At 43.5% G+C, this 21185-nt stretch overlaps 1 protein-coding gene across 6 annotated transcripts in view; it reads left to right on the top strand.

The window, feature by feature from the left end:
• ERC1 (ELKS/RAB6-interacting/CAST family member 1) overlaps positions 1–21185 on the top strand; it is a 490300-nt gene that overhangs the window by 104228 nt on the left and 364887 nt on the right. For all 6 annotated transcript variants that reach the window (XM_056117812.1, XM_056117809.1, XM_056117811.1 and 3 more), the window contains exon 3: positions 5438–5854. In XM_056117812.1, the coding sequence (XP_055973787.1) occupies positions 5438–5854 (417 nt within the window). The remainder of the gene's footprint in view (positions 1–5437; positions 5855–21185) is intronic.

The following is a 21185-nucleotide window of genomic DNA, read 5'->3' as shown; positions in this document are numbered from 1 at the left end:
ATCCAGGAACTGCCTAAACTGATACCCCCAAACACCAAGTGGAGTAACCCCTAAGTACTACTAGGGATGGCCTGAGAGCGAACCAGGACAGCGATGGCAGCAACAAAATTTTTAACTCATCTACAGTTTAGTGTTTTTTGGTATTATTTGTTCCATTTGTCTTTGAGATTAAGGTTAATTGTACTTGAGTCAATATCTTTACTACCAGTGAAGTACCATAACCTTACAATAATCAAGTTTTTGTTTACTTAATATTGCAGCTGCATGAACAATGAAGTTAAGATTACAGAATGTTCATTTTTCATGAATTGTAAAGTTGGTTGATATGTTCCAGGTTACTCTTCTTTTTTTTTTTTTTTGGCTTTTTGGGTCACACCGGCAATGCACAGGGGTTACTCCTGGCTCATGCACTCAGGAATCACCCCTGGCAGTGCTCGGGGGACCATATGGGATGCTGGGAATCGAACCTGGGTCGGCCGCGTGCAAGGCAAACGCCCCACCTGCTGTGCTATCACTCCAGCCCCTTCACTTTCTTTTTGATGTATTCAATATGGGAGAAAGCTTGTGGATCATAAAAAATAAAGTCGCACCAGGTCCAGTCTTCCCCCCCCTCGTTTTTTTTTTTTTTAATACATGGGATAGCTCAGTACAGGGTTGAAGAGTGTTTCTGCAGAATTTGAAAGTGAAATAAACAGTGTTTAATTCTAGTCTATTTGTTTCTGCCTAATGAGAGAAAATGAAATTGAGAAGTTCTTTTCTAATAATTTCTACTTTTCTATTATGGAAACTTCACAGTAAACATGAAAAAAAATTTTGTTGGGATTGGGTGTCACACAAGACACTGATCAGGGCTTATTCCTGGCTCTGAGCTCAGGGTTCATGGCCGGTGTGGCTCAGGGGACCGTATGGGGTGCTGGGATTGAGCCTGGCGTGGCTGAGTGCAAAGCAAGCATCTTACCCACTGTACTACCTCTCAGGCCCAGACAGAAAAATAATTTTTAAAAGCCTTACCAAGCTAATTGGAATAGTAGTACTAGAGACATTATTATTTAAAATTTTATTTTAAGCACTGTGATTCACAATACTGTTCCTGGTCGGGCATTATAAGAACCACCTTTGATCACTGCAACTGTTACTGGTGTCCACTTCTCTCTACCACCATTGTCCCAGTTCCCCCACCCCCACTCCCCAGCTCAGTTCCTTCCACCAGGTCTCAATTTCTATTGCCTTTGGGCATTTGTTATTTCCTGGCTCTCTACATGAGAGAGATCACTGTGTCTGTTCCTCCCCTCCCTGACTTCACTTAGTACCATAACCCCATTTCCATCCATGTAGTGGCAGATTGCATGATACCGTCTTCTTGCACTTTAGTATTAGAATTCACTGATATAAAAATCTAGAAGCATACAAAGTATACTTAATATATAATTAAACATAAAAATTCAATAGCATAAAAGAATACTTAATATTCTTTAACATTCTTTTTATGCAATGGAATCTTATGTTTAATTATATATTTTTCATATCATCATTGAATCTGGTCCTCTTTACGATCTTTTTTGGGTTTTGTTTGTTTCTTGTGAGGGAAGCCATACCTGGCAGCGCTCAGGACCTGCTACTGGCTCTGTATTCAGGGATTACTCATGGTGGACTCTAGGGACTACATGACGTGCTGGGGATCAAACCCGGGGTTGACTGTGTGCAAGGCAAGTGCCCCACCATATTGCCTTGGCCCCTTTTTTGTGATAATTATCCCAAATACTAATAAGTTTAGTCTTTAACTAGTTGCTCTCTGGTACAGCTGAAATTCTCAGAGACAGGCAGCTTAAAACTCTACAGCACAGACGTCCTCATACTTATGTTCTAATATGCTGAGGCACAGATGTCTTAAAATGGGACAAAGGTTTCACAGAGTCTAGCAGATTTTGTGTCTCAGACACTAGCTGTCTCTTTAATGTACTGTGAAAGATCCTTTTTAACAACAAATTTAGAATTACAGTCTTAGTGTCAACTCAGTCTTTTTAAATGATGGCATTTATTTACAGTAAGATTCTTAATGACACACCAGTCAGCAAATAATAAAACAGATTGTATTTTATAAAGACCTAACTTGTGCTAAGGAGATAGTTCAGGGCATTCAGAAGGACCCCTGGAGTCTGATCCCTGACAGCACATGGCCTCCTGGTCCTTAGTACCACATGCCCCCTTGAAAATTGCCATTGTGGCCCCAGTGGTCCATGGCACCAGCACTGTGACTCTGGTGGCCCCTAGCACCATGAAGCATGAGCATCAAACCCCTCAGACTTGAGAATCTCAGGGAGTGTTCCCTGAGCGCCTCTGGGGAGGCCAAGGGGGGGGGGGAGGGCACATAAAAGGCCTAATTTGCGGGACCACACCCCATGGTTCCCAGGGGACCCTGTGGTGGCAGGAGCAAACTCAGGGCCTCATTTGCCATTTGAGCGAAAGCCCAGCCTGTTTATCTACCTTCTTTTGTGTTCTCAAATTGTGTGCTTTTGAATTGCTCCTGGGGTTCTTTGACAGAAAAAAAATTTTTTTTTGGCTTTTTGGGTCACACCTGGCTATGCACAGGGGTTACTCCTGGCTCTGTGCTCAGCAATTACCCCTGGCGGTGCTCAGGGGACCATATGGGATGCTGGGAATCGAACCTGGGTTGGCTGCGTGCAAGGCAAACGCCCTACCTGCTGTGCTATTGCTCCAGCCCCTTTGACAGAATATTTAAGATAAATCTGAACCATTTTATAGTCACTGATGGTGGGTCAATACCATCTGTTGCTTACCAGCATTTCGGTATGACAGATTGCATATATGACAGTGGTCCCAATAGACCGTAGGATATAGCCTAGGTGTATAATGGGCTCTACCATCTGCATCTTTGTGTAATTTCATTCTTTGAGATTCGCACAACAATGAAATTGCCTAGCAACACATTTCTCAGACCATATTCCTGTTGACAAGGTATACTTGTGCACAACTAGATTGGCATTCATTCTTACAGGTCGGCTAATGGTGAAGGGCATGAGAACTGGATTTGGAAGATTTGGTGTAGGAGGAAATGACTTCTGAATGGGATGCTGACTCAAAGGGAAAGCAAGCATTTATTTCATCAACAAAATAGACTTATTGAAAACTGTCAAACAGGCAGTTTGGAAAGTGTCGCCACACGCAAAAACACACACGCACCTCACCAGAATAATACTTATTTATATAGCGTTAAGAGGGATTGTTATTAGACGGAAAGGAACTCTTAATAGTGAATTTTTAAAAAGTTGTGAATTTCAAAATTTGAAATAAATTAGTGGAGGTCGGCTGCTGGGGCTGGGTCCCTTGGGGCAGGGAGGGCTCTCACCCCCCTCTGGGGCACCCTGAGTGAAAACTGCCTGGCGCAGAGTCCGCTGGCATGGTTCTGGGGGCCTCATTTTATACTCCCGTCTGGGAGGAGCAGCCGTGAGTTCTGGACGGTGGTCGATGAGAAGATTTTCTGGTGCCAGCAGGGTGTGGCTTACGGGTGTGGCCCCTGGGTCACCGGAGACTGGGGGAAGCAGGCAGAGGGTCTCTGATCCCAGTACCCTTGAGTCCAGAGTCCAAGGTCACAAAGTTTCTCATTACCTAGGTTCCGCGGGACTTCACCTTTGTGTGAGGCTCGGCCTGAGCATCCGGAAAGCGGCCTGGACTCAATGCCCTGGACTCACAGCTGCCCTTCTACTCACGGCTACTCCTCCCAGACTGGAGTATAAAGTGAGGCCCCCATAACCATGCCACCAGACTCTGTGCCAAGCTGTTTTCACTTGGGGCGCCCCAGAGGGGGATGGGCGAGAGCCTTCCCCGCCCCAAGGGACCCAGCCCAGGTAGCTGACCTCCAGTACCCAACTGCCGCCAAGCTCCAGGCTTCTTAATGGACTGCTTAATGGACTGCACGGCTGCAAAGTGGCCACGCGACACATCATAAGATACCTCTTACCCATTTTCCATAATTATCACACCATGTTTGATGGAATTCAGACAGTAGGCAACAAATCAGAGAGAGAAAGCTGCTCTCTGGTAAGCTACCAAGAGTATCTCGCCCGCACGAGCAGAGCCTGGCAAGCTCCCCATGGCATATTTGATATGCCAGTACCAGTAACTATAACAGTTACTAACCCTAACTCATTCCCCTAACCCTGAAAGAGCCTCCAATAGTTGGGAAAGACAAGTAAGCAGAGGCTGCTAAAATCTCAGGGCTGGGACAAATAGAGACGTTACTGGCGGCTCGAGGACATTGATGAACAATGGGATGACAGTGATACAGTGATACAATGAAATAAATTAAAAATGGCAATAATAAACAACAACAAAAGGGCTGGGTTTTAGCTCAGCAATAGAGTGCTTGTTTTGCATGAGTAAAGCTCTGGGCTTGCTTCCTGGGACTACACATACAGAAATAGTTATTAATTAAAATAAAATGAAGAAAAACAGAAAGAGTCCTTCACAAAGTCAGTCCCAGACCAGTCAACTTAGAACTTCTGGATATGGATCTAAATTTTGGAACTTCTTACATTTGTCCCAGGTTATTCTTATAGATTAGCTACCTATGACGTATTCGATAGGCCAAACACAATAACAATTGTCACAATGGAGACGTTACTGGGCCCGCTCGAGTAAATCGATGAACAATGGGAGGACAGTGACAGTGATTCTCATAGGTGATTACTAGTTTAAAGGACATCTTAAATATGTGAAACTTGGATCACTGCTGAACTTGGAACATGGAACAAAGGGTGCAAGTTGGTGGATATCTACTGACAAAGCTCTGAGTTAGTTGTTGAGTAATATATATATATATATATATATATATATATATACATATATATATCCAGTTGGTAGCACTTCATAGAGAATAACTTGGGAGTGAATCTTTAACCCTGGAAGACCAGTGATTTGCTTAAAGTAGCTCCTTGGCTACTCATTTATTCCAGGAGAAGTGATTTGATTAAGTAGAACTTGGCAAATGAAGCTAGCCATCTGGGGTTTGACTTTTCCATGTATCTTTACATAGAATAGTGCCCCCCTGCATACCAGAAAATCTCTCAATTACTTTTTTTTTTTCTTTTTGGGTCATACCCAGCGATGCTCAGGAGTTACCCCTGGCTCTGCAATCAGGAATTACTCTTGGCAGTGCTCAGGGGACCATTTAGGATGCTGGGAATCAAACCTGGGTTGGCCACGTGCAAGGCAAACGCCCTACCCGAGGTGCTATCATTCCAGCCGCCTCAATCACTTTTAAAGACAATGTAAAAGAATGCTGTGAATCCTGATTTACCAAGCGCAGGGTTCTGTAAGCCCTGTGCGCCACTTTCCAGCTCTCCTCCAACCAGCTGCGTTCTTTGGTGCTTGAGGAGGAAAGCTGATCGAAGGTTTTCTTTTTGTGTCTCCATTGCAGCACATGCAGATGACCATCCAGGCCCTCCAGGATGAGCTGCGGATCCAGCGGGACTTGAACCAGCTCTTTCAGCAGGATAGTAGCAGCAGGACTGGGGAGCCTTGTGTGGCCGAGCTGACGGAGGAGAACTTCCAGAGGCTGCATGCTGAGCACGAGCGGCAGGCCAAAGAATTGTTCCTGCTCCGAAAGACGCTGGAGGAGATGGAGCTGCGCATCGAGACTCAGAAGCAAACCCTTAATGCGCGGGACGAGTCCATCAAGAAGCTCCTGGAGATGCTGCAGAGCAAAGGGCTTTCTGCAAAGGCGACCGAGGAAGACCACGAGAGAACAAGGCGGCTGGCGGAGGCGGAGATGCATGTCCACCACCTCGAAAGCCTTTTGGAGCAAAAAGAAAAAGAGAATAATATGTTGAGAGAGGTCAGTGACCATTTCTTCATCTGTTCTAACCTCCCTCTTTGCCCCTCGCTCATCAGCATCTTTTCCTAGATAAATTCCTGTGTTCTTTTGAACCAGTGAAGGAGAATCTCTTGAGCAGTTCAGTGCTTCCAGGATCTTTGTGCTCTCACGTATGCAATGACATTTCCTGGTGCTGGGTAGCTTAATTTTGTTACAGAGCCGCAGACTTTCCTTGCTTTGTTATTTGTTCACAGAGATGTGTGCAAGAAAACCAGCACCACAGTAGGTAGCTGTTGTTCAAGGTAAAAACATTAATAAGAGAGCAGTCATTTTCGAAAGTCAATACATATCAATGTAGGTGTGCTCATAGTCCTTGGCAGCAGTAATGGACATTTGCTCTGTGGTTTCCATAGAAACTGTTGCCTTGTTATCAAGGATACGTGATAAAAATCGTTGGCTGCCAGGGAAGGCACACTGAGGAAGAACCTGCAGGCCTGCTGTCACTTGTATGGGGGAGAGGAAACTCAGACTTGCGCTGATCACTGTGACTGTTGATAAATTTTTAGTATAGGTGCAGCTGAAGGGAGCACTGTTGAGACATTTTTACTTTTCCAAGCTAATTTCAAGAAAAAATATACAAGAATTCATCTTAGATTGAATTAAGGGAAATGTATAGCTTTAATTATTTGTAAGTAAGTAAGTAAGTAAGTAAGATATGCCAAACACAGTAACAACAAAGTCTCCAATGGAGACGTTACTGGGCCCGCTCGAGCAAATCGACGATCAACGGGAGGGCCTTTACCTTTTTAATTATTTGTGGTCAGAGTTAATTGCATTCACATATTTGAAGGGAAACCAAGTCTCAGAGCTATGGTTAGTTTGAATAATCCCCTTTGTTTTTTAGGGGATGGGGTGTTGGGCCACACCCAGTGAGCTCAGGGCTTACTCCTGGCTCTGCGCTCAGGGATCACTGCTGGTGGTGCTCAGGGAGCCATATGTGGTGCCAGGGATCAAACTTGGGGTGGTCTCATGGCAAAGCAAATGCCCTAACCCTTCTGCTGGCCCACCGCCCCTGAGTTGAATTCCTCCTTTTAAATTCAGGTATGAGGAAGGAGGTTAAAAAAATGCAATATTCTGATGGCAGCAAAATATCAACTTTTTCAGAATGCTTCTAAACTACTAATAGTTTGTCCCATAATTTTTCCTTCTGTTAAAAAGTCTGAATTTGGAGCGAAGACTTGTTTTTTTTTGAAGGAGAAATTCAATGTTTTGTAAAAATACAGTTTTTATGTGATAGGCAATACATGATTAAATTAGATACTTAAACTTCAGTTTGTTTAATTAAGTTTAATTTTAAAGTACTTATATTTAAATCAAATTTAAAATGCAATTCTTCAGTCATCTCAGTCACATTTCAAATACTTAGTAGACACTTTTGACTAATGGTTAGTCTTTACGTTTTTTTTTTTTTTTTTCAGTAAATGTGATGGATGCTAAAATAGGATGAAGGTTAAGAAACAAAGTAAAATCTTACATATGAGTTATATGTCATATGTATATATAAGATGAAGGATATAAAATTAGTTTTGTTTTAATTGAGATAACATTGGTTTATATAAAAAAATCTGTGTCATTTTATAAAAGGATAATATCGGGTCTGGAGCGATAGCACAGCGGTAGGGCGTTCGCCTTACAAGCGGCCAACGTGGCCGACCTGAGTTCGATTCCTCCACCCCTCTCGGAGAGCCCGGCAAGCTACCGAGAGTATTCGATATGCCAGACACAGTAACAACAAAGTCTCCAATGGAGACGTTACTGGGCCCGCTCGAGCAAATCGACGATCAACGGGAGGGCCTTTACCTTTACCTTTACCTTATTCTGGCCAAAAGGAGTTTATTCTGGGAATGCCAGAATGGCTCAAGAGAGCTTATATAATTATAATTTATAGTAAGTAGAAGGGGCTGGAGCTATAGCACAGCGGGTAAGGCGTTTGCCTTGCTTGCGGCCAACCTGGTCGACCTGAGTTCGATTCCTCCGCCCCTCTTGGAGAGCCTGGCAAGCTACTGAGAGTATCTTGCCTACACGGCAGTGCTTGGCAAGCTCCCCGTGGCGCATTGGTTATGCCAAACACAGTAACAACAAGTCTCACAATGTTACTGGGCCCGCTCAAGCAAATCGATGGACAACGGGAGGACAGGACAGTGACAGTGACAGTAATAGAAGAAAAAGAGAATTTGTATTTGGTATCTTTAAATACAATGGATAAAACTTTATAGACATTGTAATGAAAACTAACCTGAATGAACTCAAAGTAAGAATTGATTGATACTTTTATAGTGTAAAGTAAATAACAGCAGAGTAAATGTATGCTGCAGGCACTTATCACAAATTTATAGCCATTGCCATATTTATTGTGACATAACTAGACCCATCCAGCGTAGGAGGAAGTCAGAGATAGTTGTGCTGGGGCTGGAGAGATGTACAGTGGGCAGCATGCTTGCTTTGAATGCGCCTGACCTGGGTTTGATCCCCGGCAACTGGTATCGTCCTCCAAGCACCACTAGCAGTGATCCCTGAGTGCAAAACTGGAATAACCCTTGAGCATGGCCAGTTATGACCCCAAAGCACCCCCCCCCCCAAAAAAAAGAAATCATTGGTATTTAACATTGTTCTGAAAATGTGAGGTCACCACTTACTTAAGAAAATGGGACAAACAATAGCAATGGTAAAGGGAAAGATAGGGCTAAGTTTTCATTACACTATAGATGGGGGCATTGCTATAAAAATGTCACCTTTCCCAAAGTGTTTAAATATAATGTAACCCCAATAGAAAAACTTGTGAGACATGCTCACGTGGCATTATAATTTATAAGACCAATGCAGGGACATTTGTATATTATATCCTTATGTATGTATTTTAAAGCCAGTGATGTGAATACCATGTTTCGTTAAGTACCAAATCATCAATCAGTGACACAGACTTAGAAACCAGAAATAATATAGTTTGATCTAATTATGATTGTTTTGGATAACAGTTATACAGCTGAAAAAGTTACCTACTTACACCAAATTAAACTTCACATGAAATAAAGAGCTGCTTATAAAAGATAAAAAGAGAGGGGCTGGAGTGATAGCACAGCAGGTAGGGCGTTTGCCTTGCACGAGGCCCAACCCGGGTTCGATTCCCAGCATCCCATATGGTCCCCTGAACACGGCTAGGAGTAATGCCTGAGTGCATGAACCAGGAGTAACCCCTGTGCATCTCTGTGTGCGACCCAAAAAGCAAAAAAAAAAAAAAAAAAAGATAAAAAGAGAAATTAAGTAAAAAATTTGTAATATAATCTTAAGTTAATTGGTGTTGAATATGTCTTTTGTAATAAGCTGTGAGTCAGCACTGAACAAAAAGTAACTGATAGGAGAATGTTATAAAAGCAGTTCAGAAAGAGATATAATTAAATTCTTGGTTAGATAAGTAAACAAAAATCTTGAAATCAGTAAAAAATTAAAAATTCTAAATTTGAGTCACTATTTGAATTTTCCCTGTCTCTTTTCAGCACCTCAAATGATGACGTTTCCTCCCTCCCCCCCCACTCTCCTCTCTTCTCTTATTTTGTATGAAAGACTGTATTTCTGTTTACTAGAGTACCTTTCATTTCACTGATAGAAGAGTGAAGACATCTATTGGACAAATACTGAACTGCATTTAAGAGTTGATAAATATTTGAGGTTTCAGCGTTAAGAGTTTTTAAAAATAAGCTTTAGAGCTGTGATTCTCTTGTACACCAATGTTTGATACTTGAATATTGGCTCCTTACTGATAGAACATACTCAAGTTGGCTATGGAATTTTGAATCTGTAATTCATTGCTTGCCAAGCTTTGTAGGCCCAATAAATAAACAATATATTCTATATGTATATTTGCTTCTGTTTTTGAAGTTAGAGATGTTATTGTGGTAAATAACATTTGTTTAAAATATTATGTATGCTAATTTTCACTACAATATTTAATCAAACTTTTTAGTACAAGAACTATGTTTTCAGGGTTTAAACTAATGAATGAGTATAAAATTTCTAATATTTAAATAGGTTCTAGATAAAGAATTTTGAATCTTGCTAGCATAGCCAACAAATGCTTTTCTTTATCAGTTGTGAGGAAAAAGATATGTAAAGTACAGAACCCAGCCAACCCAGGTTCAGTCCCTGGCATCCCGTATGGTCTGCCCTGCCCCCAAGCACCACCAGGAGCAATTCTTGAGTCCACAGCCATGAGTAACCCCTGGGAGTAGCTGAGTGTGACCCCCAAGATCAAAGAGATAGAAACAACAGGCTTGCTCTTCAAGCGCGTGTTCTCCATGTATCTTGCTTGTTTGTCTTTATTTTCTTTGCTTGCTATTTCCACCTAAAATCTTGTGTTCTCTCTGAACACTTTTCCTCTCTTCCTCTCCTCACATCTTTCTAAGCAGGTTTCATTAATGGAAACTATCTTGCATCACATCACAAAACCAACAAAAAAAGAATAGTAGAATTGAACAGGACAAAGCTGTCCTTAATTGACTCTTTTGATGTGGTTTTGGAAATAAGGATCCTTTTACATCTTCTTTCTCTTTTGTGTCATGTTTCTCATCTTGCTTGCTTGTCTTTCTGTTTCTCTGCTTGCCTATTTTCCACTCTGGAGAAGCCCGTGCTCTCTTGTGGACAATTTTGCTCTCCTGCCCCTCACATCTTTCTAATTAAGTTTCAGCAAAAACTATCTTGTGGAGCCAGAGCCATAGCACAATGGGTAGAGCATTGGCCTGGCACACGACTGACTCGCTTTTGATCCCCGGCATCCCGTATGGTCTCCGGAGTACCACCATGAGTGATTCCTGCGTGCAGAGCCAGGATTAAGTCCTAAAGTGACCATCTTCTCCCTCCCCCCGGCTCCCCCTCCCAACCCCAACTATTTTTTTTTTTTTATTTTATTTATTTATTTTTATTGTGGTATTGTTTTATTTTTTATTTATTTTTTTTTTATTTATTGAATCACCTTGGGAAAGGTTACAAAGCTTTCAGGTTTAGGTCTCAGTCATGCAAATATCAAACACATTTCCCTTTACCAATACTTTTTTTTTTTACCATGAAGAACCCCAATAAAACCCCACCCCCCACCCCTCCCATTCCCTGTGGGGCAGATGAATTCTAGTTAACACTCTATCTGCTTTGATTAGATTCATTGTTTCAATAAAAGATTCACCACTATTATTTAGAGATTACCCCCCCCCCCCCCAAATCAGACATGCTGAAAAAGCATTGTGACGTGATTTGCTTTCTACAGCTGGGTTCAAGAATTAAATGTTGGTTTTGGATTTCTGCTATTTTACTTATTGACACTGGAAGTATTTATACTGAAAGTCAGATAGTTAAGAAATTGGTTTCTGTGCTCTGGAGTCGTGGCCGTGCTGGAGAGCCGCTAGTGGGGGGCAACTGGTGGCCTCGGTAGGGCGTGAAGGGCGGACCGAAATGCCCCCTTCCCATGAGGTTTTAGTCGCCCCCACTCCCCCGGCTCATACCTGCTGTCCACAAGGCTCCCATGCGGCCGCCATCTTTCTTTCCAGAGAGGAGAAGGCGACTGGGGCAACACCCTTTCCCCTCCGGACAGACATGATGGCCTGGATTAACGCATAGTCCTTTCACTTTTCTGCTCCAAGCTGCCGGGTTCTGCATTAAGTCCCTGTGCTTCTGGGGCTGTGGCCGTGCTGGAGAGCCGCTCGTGGGGGGCAACTGGTGACCTCGGTAGGGCGTGAAGGACGGACCGGAACGCCCCCCTTCCCATGAGGTTTTAGTCGCCCCCACACCCCCGGCTCATACCTGCTGTCCACAAGGCTCCCATGTGGCCGCCACCTTTCTTTCCAGAGGGAGGAGGGCGGAAGGGACCAACACCCTTTCCCCTCCGGGCAGACACGATGGCCTGGATTAACGCATAGTCCTTTCACTTTTCTGCTCCAAGCTGCTGGGTTCTGCATTAAGTCCTTGTGCTTCTGGGGCTGTGGCCATGCTGGAGAGCCGTTCGTGGGGGGCAACTGGTGACCTCGGTAGGGCGTGAAGGACGGACCGGAACGCCCTCCTTCCCATGAGGTTTTAGTCTCCCCCACACCCCCGGCTCATACCTGCTGTCCACAAGGCTCCCATGCGGCCGCCATCCTTCTTTCCAGAGAAGAGAGGGCGAATGGGGCAACACCCTTTCCCCTCTGGCAGACTTGATGGCCTGGATTAACGCATAGTCCGTTCACTTTTCTGCTCCAAGCTGCTGCCAACCCCAACTATCTTGCTTCACAAAAAACAAAATAAGATGCAGAAAAAATACTGAGGAGTTTTCTGATTTACCTTCCTCTTTGGGAAAAGAATGCCTGTGCAATCTGGAGCATGTGAAAATCTAATTGTTGTTATTATGTATTATAAAGTATAATACATTTACATTGTTCTGTAATGCATATATACTGTGATATATAATGTTATTCTAATATTTTATACACTTATTGCATAATAATAGCCCTCATGTTTTTATTCAGGTTTTTGGCTATATCTGGCTATGCTCAGGGCTTACTCCTGGCTCTTTGCTCAAGGATGATTCCTGCTGGGGCTTGGGGGACCATGTGGAGCTGAGGGATGAACTTGGGTTGGCCATGCTGAAACCCCTGTGCTCTCTCTGACTCCTGGTGCTTCTACCTTTGATCCAAGAGTGTTGGAGAATATAACCTGAACGCTGAAAAAAACACTTGGGGCTGAGAGATAGCTGAAAGGGGTAGAGCAACAAGCCTTGCATGCTTAAGGCCCCGAGTTCAGCGAGGCATTTCATGCTCATGCATCATACCACCATCATCCTTGCCTGCTCCAGCCTCACCCCAGCGCTGAGTGTTGCCCTGGTGGCACCCTGCTCCTCCGAGTCCAAGAAACACATCACAAGATCTGAGCACTGGCCTGTCAATCCGTCATGGCTGGGCCAAGGGTTCCCCAGCACCACTGGGAAGGAACGGCCCGCCCCTGCCCCAAATTATCAGGTCTGAATGTTATTCCAGTCAAAGTCCCCTTTTCTCTTTTGTGTAAGTAAAAGTGTGTGTGTGTGTGTGTGTGTGTGTGTGTGTGTGTGTGTGTGTGTGTGTATACACTTCCTTTTTAAATACAGATGTAAATGTACACATGTGTTTGCACTATTATTTCAAGCTTATTTTTTTTTAACTCTAGTCATCTTTTAGTACATTTGAGAAAATCAATACATTTTCTGTTCTCTACCACAGTTGATAGCAAATAGAGCTAATTTGCCCTGTATTCTATTTTTGTTTTTTTTCTACCACACCTGGCAGTGTTCAGGGCTTACTCCTGGCACTGCACTCAGGGATCACTTCTACAGGGCCTGGTGGACTTTATATCGGGTGCCAGGAATAAAGCTCAGGTCAGCCATGTCCAAGGCTAACAGATGCCTTACCACCCAGTGTACAATCACTTTGGCACTATTTTGCTCTGTATTCTAACATTTTTGAATGAAAAATTTCAGACCCCAAAGAGAAAGCTGAGTGACAAGTAGCATATTCTATTTCTTTTGAATAGAATACGTTTTCATAGTTCCTCCCTTCTTTCATTGCTTCCTTCCTATACCTGGCTGTACTCAAGGCTTACTCCTGGCTCCGTGCTGGGGAACCATCTAGCATGCCAGGGCATAGAACCTGGGTCAGCTGCATGCAAGGCAAGCACCTTACCTGCTATACTATCTCTCTGGTCTCTTATTCTATTTGCAGAGTAGTTTCTCCTATTAGCAGTGCATGAGTCAAAAGCTTGATGTTTTCTGAGGGAACGGGGAGTTTGCCAGCTCACTGACTGCCAGATGTGTTCCTAATGAGCTTTAACGTGCAGGCCTCCGAATCTGTTATGAGTGATAGGTCTCTAAATATCTTAATAGGAAATCTGGATGCCTGTGAGTGGCATAGGATATATCCTAATTCCTTCACCAAGAAAGATCTCCTTGCTCAAATGTGTTTCAGTTTTCTGTTTATCTGATTGCTAGGTTTAAATAAAATCAGAGTCAGCAATGTTATGAAAATAAAATTTAAAAATAAAAATAAGAAAACAATAAAACTCAGAGCAATTTTACTCTAAAAAATTCAGAAATTTACCTACAATAGCGTCTGAAAGTAGCAGGGGCGAGGGTAGGGGACCTTGAATGCCTCTCTGGCGTATAGGCAAAGTGTTTCTCTATGTTGGGACCCTCGGTCCAACAGTATTGTAAGCACAGGACAAAACTACGTGCCAGTTGAACTTTAAAACCGTAACTGTGAAGGAGTCGGGCTGGGAGTGGGAGGGAGGAAATCTGGGGTAAGTGGTGGAGAGATGGGGACAGGGAATATTGGAGATGGGAACGTTGTATTCCTGAAAACCAAGTGTGGAAATCACAGTGTCGAAATAAAATGGGGACTAAAGGGAAAAAGAAGATGAGGAAAAATCCCATTCAGAATCTGTGTCGGGAGGTAGCTCAGAAGTCAGGGAGTGAGGGGCGCATGCCTTGCCATGCCATGGACACCAGGTTGAGTCCCAGAACTTCATGACTGCTCTATTCCAGTAGAACCCCTGAGTGCTGTCAGGCGTGGCCTGAGGGGTCCCCAGCATGCTGTCCCTAGCAGCGTTGTGTACTAGGCTGTCCTTGAAGAGCTGAGTGGTTGGCTGAGTATTGCTGGGAGCAGGCTTTGGTCACCCCCCAACCTGCCCCCAAAAGAACCCAATAAAATAAATCTCAGTTGTGAGATGCGTATTTACTATTTCGAAGATTAGAATGAAATACCAAATAAAAATGTAAGGTATAGGTTATGTTGGGTTTTATTAATAAATGTTATTAACAATGAATGGAATTCTTTGATTTTTGTTTTCTGAAACACTTAAATATTTATTACATGCCCAATTGATAGCTCATTTTCATTGTGGAGAGTGGACAAACTAGAGACTTGGAGGAATCTGGGAGCAGAGTTTGTTGTTTCAGTCAAGGGTAGAGATTATAATGACCTGAATTAATGTGCTCATAAACTAGGCTGGATTGAAGCAACTTTGCTGTTTTCCTTGATAAAGTGCATGGTTTTACAAGCATTCGTTTACATGTGGATTAACTTAATCTTTACAGGGCTTACCTTTAAACTCTGTTTGGACTGGTTTCGAAGAGCCTGTTCCCCAGGGCTCAATTATCTCCATTCTTAATATCTAGTTGTTCTGGTGTGTACTAAATGCCTCTGATATTCCTCCACTTTGGATTTGGAATTTAAATTTTCCCTGGTCCCTTGTGAGTTCCGTTGCTAAATTCATAGCTCTTTAGTAGTTTTTTTCCATGGCCAGTTGTTGTTCTTTGTCAGATGTAAGTCCTCCTTTGCATGCAGCCTTAGTCTTTGGCCAAAAACTCAGGGGGACTCCTGTGGGCTTAGTCAGCGCCGCTTTTCTGGCTGGCTGCCTCTTCTGTGTTGCTCTGCGTGTAACTTCCACTGCCATTGGCCTGGCATTCCAACTGTTTCAAGACTGCTATTCCGTTTGGGCTTCCTCTCCTTGCACTCTATGCTGAATAGCAAGTCTGGGCCATCACCTTGTTTTTCTTCTCTCTGGGACAAGAATCCCTTGTTGTCTAGTATCTGGAAACAGGCATCTTCTGCGTTTTGTGTGATTTTGAAATACTTGATGATCTAGGAGGATCAATTTGGATTTATTGCCATCACATTGATTTCCTCAGGTAGGGATGTGAGAAGTCTGTGGGAAACTCACAAAAGGATTTAGAAGCAGGCAAGTGCTAAGATTTGTTGCTACTTATATCACGAGTACCCCGTTGCTGTCTTGGACGGGAGAAATGGAAGGAAAGTAACTAGAAGCTGTCGTGGTGATCTGGGCTTAAACTAGATTGGGATTGGAGTGAAATGGATGAATGAATAGTTTGAAGATAGAAATTAGGACCGGCTATTGAATTGGTGATGCAAAAGGAAGATTGAGGGGCATGGGAGGAGACACTCAGGTGTTGGTCCTGAGCTTCATGAGATGGGAGTCTTCTTTATGAGGCTCAGCAGAGGAGGGATAAGGTTGAGGAGGAGAGCTAGCTATGTAATTTCTGTTAGATTATTCAGATGGAAAAGAGAGGGCCTGGCCTATCCATTGGACACTGTAGTAACTCGAGGTCTAATTATGAAGAAAGATCCTACAAAAGAAATAGAGAAAAGGCAGCAAAAGAGAAAGAAGCGTGTGTGTGTGTGTGTGTGTGTGTGTGTGTGTGTGTGTGTGCGTGCACGCGCTCATGTCATGGCAGAGGGTCATCCTTCATAAAAATCAAGAGATGGAAATCTAGGAGTAATGGGCAACTGCTCTGAATACTTCTGAGAGTTCTAGGAAGATGAGGGTAGAAATTTGTTGATTTGAAAAGGCAATCTGAACCTTACTGGTGATCTTGACAGATTTTTTGAGTGGAGAGGGGAAAAAAGATGCAACATTAGACTGCTCTTGTGAGTGAAAGGATGTCTGAAATATTTAACAGTGAAAACAGGACGGTGTATGGGAGATGGAAAGGAGAGAATATTGGTATGGGCCAGCTGTCCTTAGCCTAGATGTTTTTTCTTTGTTTTTTGTCGTGTTTTGTTTGGAGCAGGGGCACACCTATTGATGCTCAGGGCTTACTCCTGCTATGCATTCAGGAATTACTCTTGGTGGTGCTCTGGGGACCATGTGGGATGCTGAGGATCCAACCAGGGTCAGCCATATGCAAGGCCCGTGCCCTCCCTGCTGTACTTCATCTCTCCTCCCCATTGGGGAGGCATTCGTGTGCTTCCATGCCCGTGTGCAGCATGCAGGACAGTTCCAGAGTCTCACTTCGATCTTCCTTACTTGTTGGCACTTCCGCTACTGAGAATGTGTCTCCGCGTTCTTTCTCCCCTTTGTGATTACACATTGCCCACTTTCAACTTCCACTCAGTTTTCATAGAGCTCTCAGGTACTCTGTAGAAAACTTTCTAAGATCCTTAAACTTGGTCAAAATACCTCTAATTTAAAACAAAAATTGTTTCGGCCACATCTGTGGTACTCAGAGCTTAGTCCTGACTGTGCACTAGGGATCACTCTGGCTGGGTGCGTGATATAGATCCTGGCTTGGTCGTGTGGAAGTTCAGCTCCCTATGCATTATGCTCTCTCTCCAGCCCCAAGTATCTCTTAATTTTTATCTTTTTGTGTGGATGTTTTCTTCATAACACATATGACATAGTTTTTTTTCTAAATTGCTTTCTTCATCTGGCAAATACCATTTTGCTAAGAAAGAAAACAAGAAAGAAAGAGATTTCTGTGATAGGAGGGAGAGGTTATGTTTAAATTTATAGTTAGTAATATTAGAAAAGGCTGGAGTGATAGCACAGTGGTAGGACGTTTGCCTTGCACGCAGCCAACATTGCCGGCCCGAGTTCGATTCCTCCGCCCCTCTCGGAGAGCCCGGCAAGTTACCGAGAGTATCTCGCCCGCACGGCAGAGCCTGGCAAGCTCCCCGTGACGTATTTGATATGCCGAACACAGTAACAACAAAATCTCCAATGGAGACATTACTGGGCCCGCTCGTGCAAATCGATGAACAATGGGAGGACAGTGACAGTGACAATATTAGAAAATGGAAAATATTAAAAATAGAGCTTTTGGAAGATTTGAAGTATGTGTTAAAAGAAGTGAATTATAATGGAAAAAGTTCTTAAATTTCTTAAATTTTTGACAAGTCATATTTCAGTACTATTAAAATTAATGTTTTAGGCATCTACTGTTGCCCCACCCATCCCTATTACCAGTCTCTCTGCCCCTCCCCCATGTCCCATCAGCTTGGCAGACTTTCAGGACTGTTTTCATTGTCCTTTCTCTTGCTTTGTTTCTTTATACTCCACATGTGAGTAAGATTATATGGTCTTTGCCCTTTTCCTTCTGACTCACTTCTCTTACTCTGATATCCTCCAGTTCTAGCCAAGTCATAGTGAAATACAAGATTTTGTATTTTCTTATAGGTGACTAGATTCTCTTGCAGGTAGATGCCACTTTAGAGATCTGCACATCTCTTGTTGAGTACTTGTATTGTTTTCAGATCTGATCTATTACAAATAGCACTACTATGAACATACATGTGTATACATATTTTTAAAGTAATATATTCAATATATACCAAGATGTAGAATCATTGGATCATATTGCAATTCTATTTTTAGTTTTCAGAGATGTATCCCTACTCTTTTTCCAGAGAGACTAAAACAGGTGACAGTCCCACCAACAGGGACTCAGGATTCCTTTTTCACTCTATCCCCCTCATCACTGAGATTGTTTCTGGACTTTTGTGACGCAGACCATTCTCACTGTTGTGAGGTTGTATCTCATTATTTTGATTTTCATCTCCCTGCTAATCATGGATTGTGAGTTCACCAAGTATGTGGGGTGCAGGACTTCTACTTCAGGGCTGAGTACTGCCTCCCATCCTCCCCAGTCCTCCACAGGCCTCCCCAGCAGAGAGACAGAGAGACAGGGAGATGGAGGACCACAGCTTGATGGTGAAAATGGTCCATTTAATGCAGAGCTGCTAGCATACTTACAGAACATCTGAGAGGGGTTGAGGTAAGGACCTAGGTGTGATTGATCATTTTCATAGAAAAAAAATCTGGAAATTTACATAGATCATTTACATAGATAAAACAGGAAATTGTCTTGGGGAGATTAAGGCAAGGAGACACTCTGTCTCCTAGGTTCATCTACATTGCTTTTGTCTTTCCCTCTAGTTGTGTATGTTATCAATACTGCAGTTGTTTGGATAAACACAGTAAGAGACAAAGATCCCAACATTTAATTTTCTGGGCTCTGAGAGCCAGCAAGGCTTTTACCTTAAATCCCAGACTAAGACTACTCAGGCCAGTTCAGCTTGTCCTTCCCCATAGGCGTCCTGTCTCTTAAGTCATAACAGCTTGCGTCAAGACCATGCATTATGCTTTCTAGACTGTCCCATTTTGATGCTGGGGTATCTTTGCCGCTCACCCTGGGTCCAACCCAGTCCCAAGGCAGGACCTCCCTTTTGGGGTGTTAGGAATTATAGCAGCTGAAGCGTGAGTCAAGTAATTATGACCAATGCCCAGAAGTAGATATGTTTCGGAGTCAATCAACTCCCAAATATTAGGATCATAACATTAACAGTCTTTCTGTGTTTAATGAAAGAACATTTCCCCAAGACTGACTTGGGGAACTGTGACAGTGAGAGGTAAAATACAAAGGAAAGGTTAAAGATAAACTTTAACTAAATTAAGGATGCTAGCAAGAGCACGATAAGTTTCTCTGGGAAGGGAAAAAGGGGCAATTTACTGATGAAGCCTGTAACACTTATGGTTAATATACAACAATGGATGATGAACATTTTTGGTTTCTTTTTTGGTCTGTTGGTCATCTATATGATGTCTTTGAGAAGGTTCCTGTTTTCTCCTCTTCCTTTTTTTGATGGAGTTTATTTTTCTCTTGTTGATTTTCTGAGAGTTTTCTACGTCTTAGATATTAGCCTTTTTAGCAGCTGTACAGTGGATGAATATTTGTTCTAGTTTAGTAAGGGGTCTTTTTATATTAGCCATCATTTCTTTCACACTACAGACACTCCTTCCTTCCTTCCTTCCTTCCTTCCTTCCTTCCTTCCTTCCTTCCTTCCTTCCCTCCTTCCCTCCCTCCCTCCCTCCCTCCCTCCTTCCCTCCCTCCCTCCCTCCACCCCCCTCTCTCTTTTCCTCCCACTCTCCTTCCCTTTCTCCCTTCTTTTCTCTCCCCCCTCCCTCTTTTCTTCTGTATTTGACCCACACTTGACCTATCCACTGATACAGAAACTTCTTTTTTGTTGTTATTTTTGGCCCACTTGAATGTGCTCAGGGCTTACTTCTGGCACTGCACTGGGGAATTACTTCTGTCAGGGACCATATGGGAAGCTGGAGATCAAACCCAGGTTGGCTGCATGCAAGACACCCTACCTGCTGTACTGTCTCTTCAGCCCCAGTACAGAAATTTCAGTACAGTGGGTAGGTAGAGCGTTTGCCTTGCACGCGGCTGACATGGGCGACTTGAGTTCGATTCCTCCGTCCCTCTCGGACAGCCTGGCAAGCTATCGAGAGTATCTTGCCCGCACGGCAAAGCCTGGCAAGCATATCGAATCATACATATTCGATATGCCAAACACAGTAACAACAAGTCTCACAATGTTACTGGGCCTGCTCAAGCAAATCGATGAATAACAGGAGGACAGTGACAGTGACAGTGATGTCCCAGTGGAATTACATCATTGAAGATGCCCCTAGATTCAGTATCATGGGGAATTCTGCCTATTTTTCCTTGTTATATCTTAGAAATTTGGGCCTAAAATTGAAATTTTTAATCCATTTTGAGTTAATTTTTGTGTATGGTACAAGGGGTCCAATTTCATTCTTCTGCAGTTTTAAGTAGCTAATAAGGATGGACTTCTTTGAGTCTTTTCAAAATTTCCCCCTTCTTTTATTATTGTAAACAGAGTTGTTGCTCTGTCTAAGGGTCTCACAGACACCTGGCAGAGGGGCTGGGAATTGTTTGCCTTGGAGAAGAGGTACTCCCAGGTGTCACTGCTCACTCTGCTGAGGAGTGGTTGTGCTTGTGTTACATACTCATCTGTGAGCTCACATGCATTGGTTTTAGTGTTCCCTGGGGATTGCCCCAGGGCTCACACATTTGCTGACCCATGGCTGTACTTTCTGGACATGGTGTTAGCACATCTTTTAGTTGTGGTGTTTGCTGGGTGTTGAAAGACCTGTTATGGTGGCTCTTACTCTGACCTGCCTTTGGTGCAGCTGGAAATTGCCCGTGGCACCCAGGAGGACAGACAGCAGACAGCACTTGCCAGACCCAGAGAGCATTGCAGTGCGCTCAGGATGGCAGGCTGAGATGGAACTCACAACAGACACAACCATCTGTTGGCAAGACAGGTGTTCTGAGCCACTGACTCTGACCCTGGCACAGTTTTGGTTAGGGAAGAGAGGGTCAGACAGGGAACAGTGAATGCCGGGGCCTTCACTCAGGATCCTGGCTGGTGTATGGACGGAAAACGAGCTGGCTAGTGAGACCGGAGACAAGGAAGGGGACAGTAAGAGAAGAAGCCAGACCAGAAGGCTTTCCAATCCCAGCACAAAGACTTTTTCCTGGGAGTAAAATCAGCTTTTGAGGATGTCCAGCTTGTTTGGACTTTTGGCCTAAGAAGAATACTCAGGCTGCTGGGTCAGGAAGGGGAGTTCAGCTCTGCGACTGTTGGAGAGTCCAGTAGCCAGCAGTGATGATTGGCATCCACAACAGGATTTCTC

This window comes from Sorex fumeus, unplaced genomic scaffold, assembly GCF_029834395.1.
Source record: "Sorex fumeus unplaced genomic scaffold, SorFum_2.1 ptg000036l, whole genome shotgun sequence".
Classification (NCBI taxonomy): domain Eukaryota; kingdom Metazoa; phylum Chordata; class Mammalia; order Eulipotyphla; family Soricidae; genus Sorex; species Sorex fumeus.
Note: the sequence above shows the minus strand (reverse complement) of the source record. Positions and strands in the feature narration are given on the sequence as shown.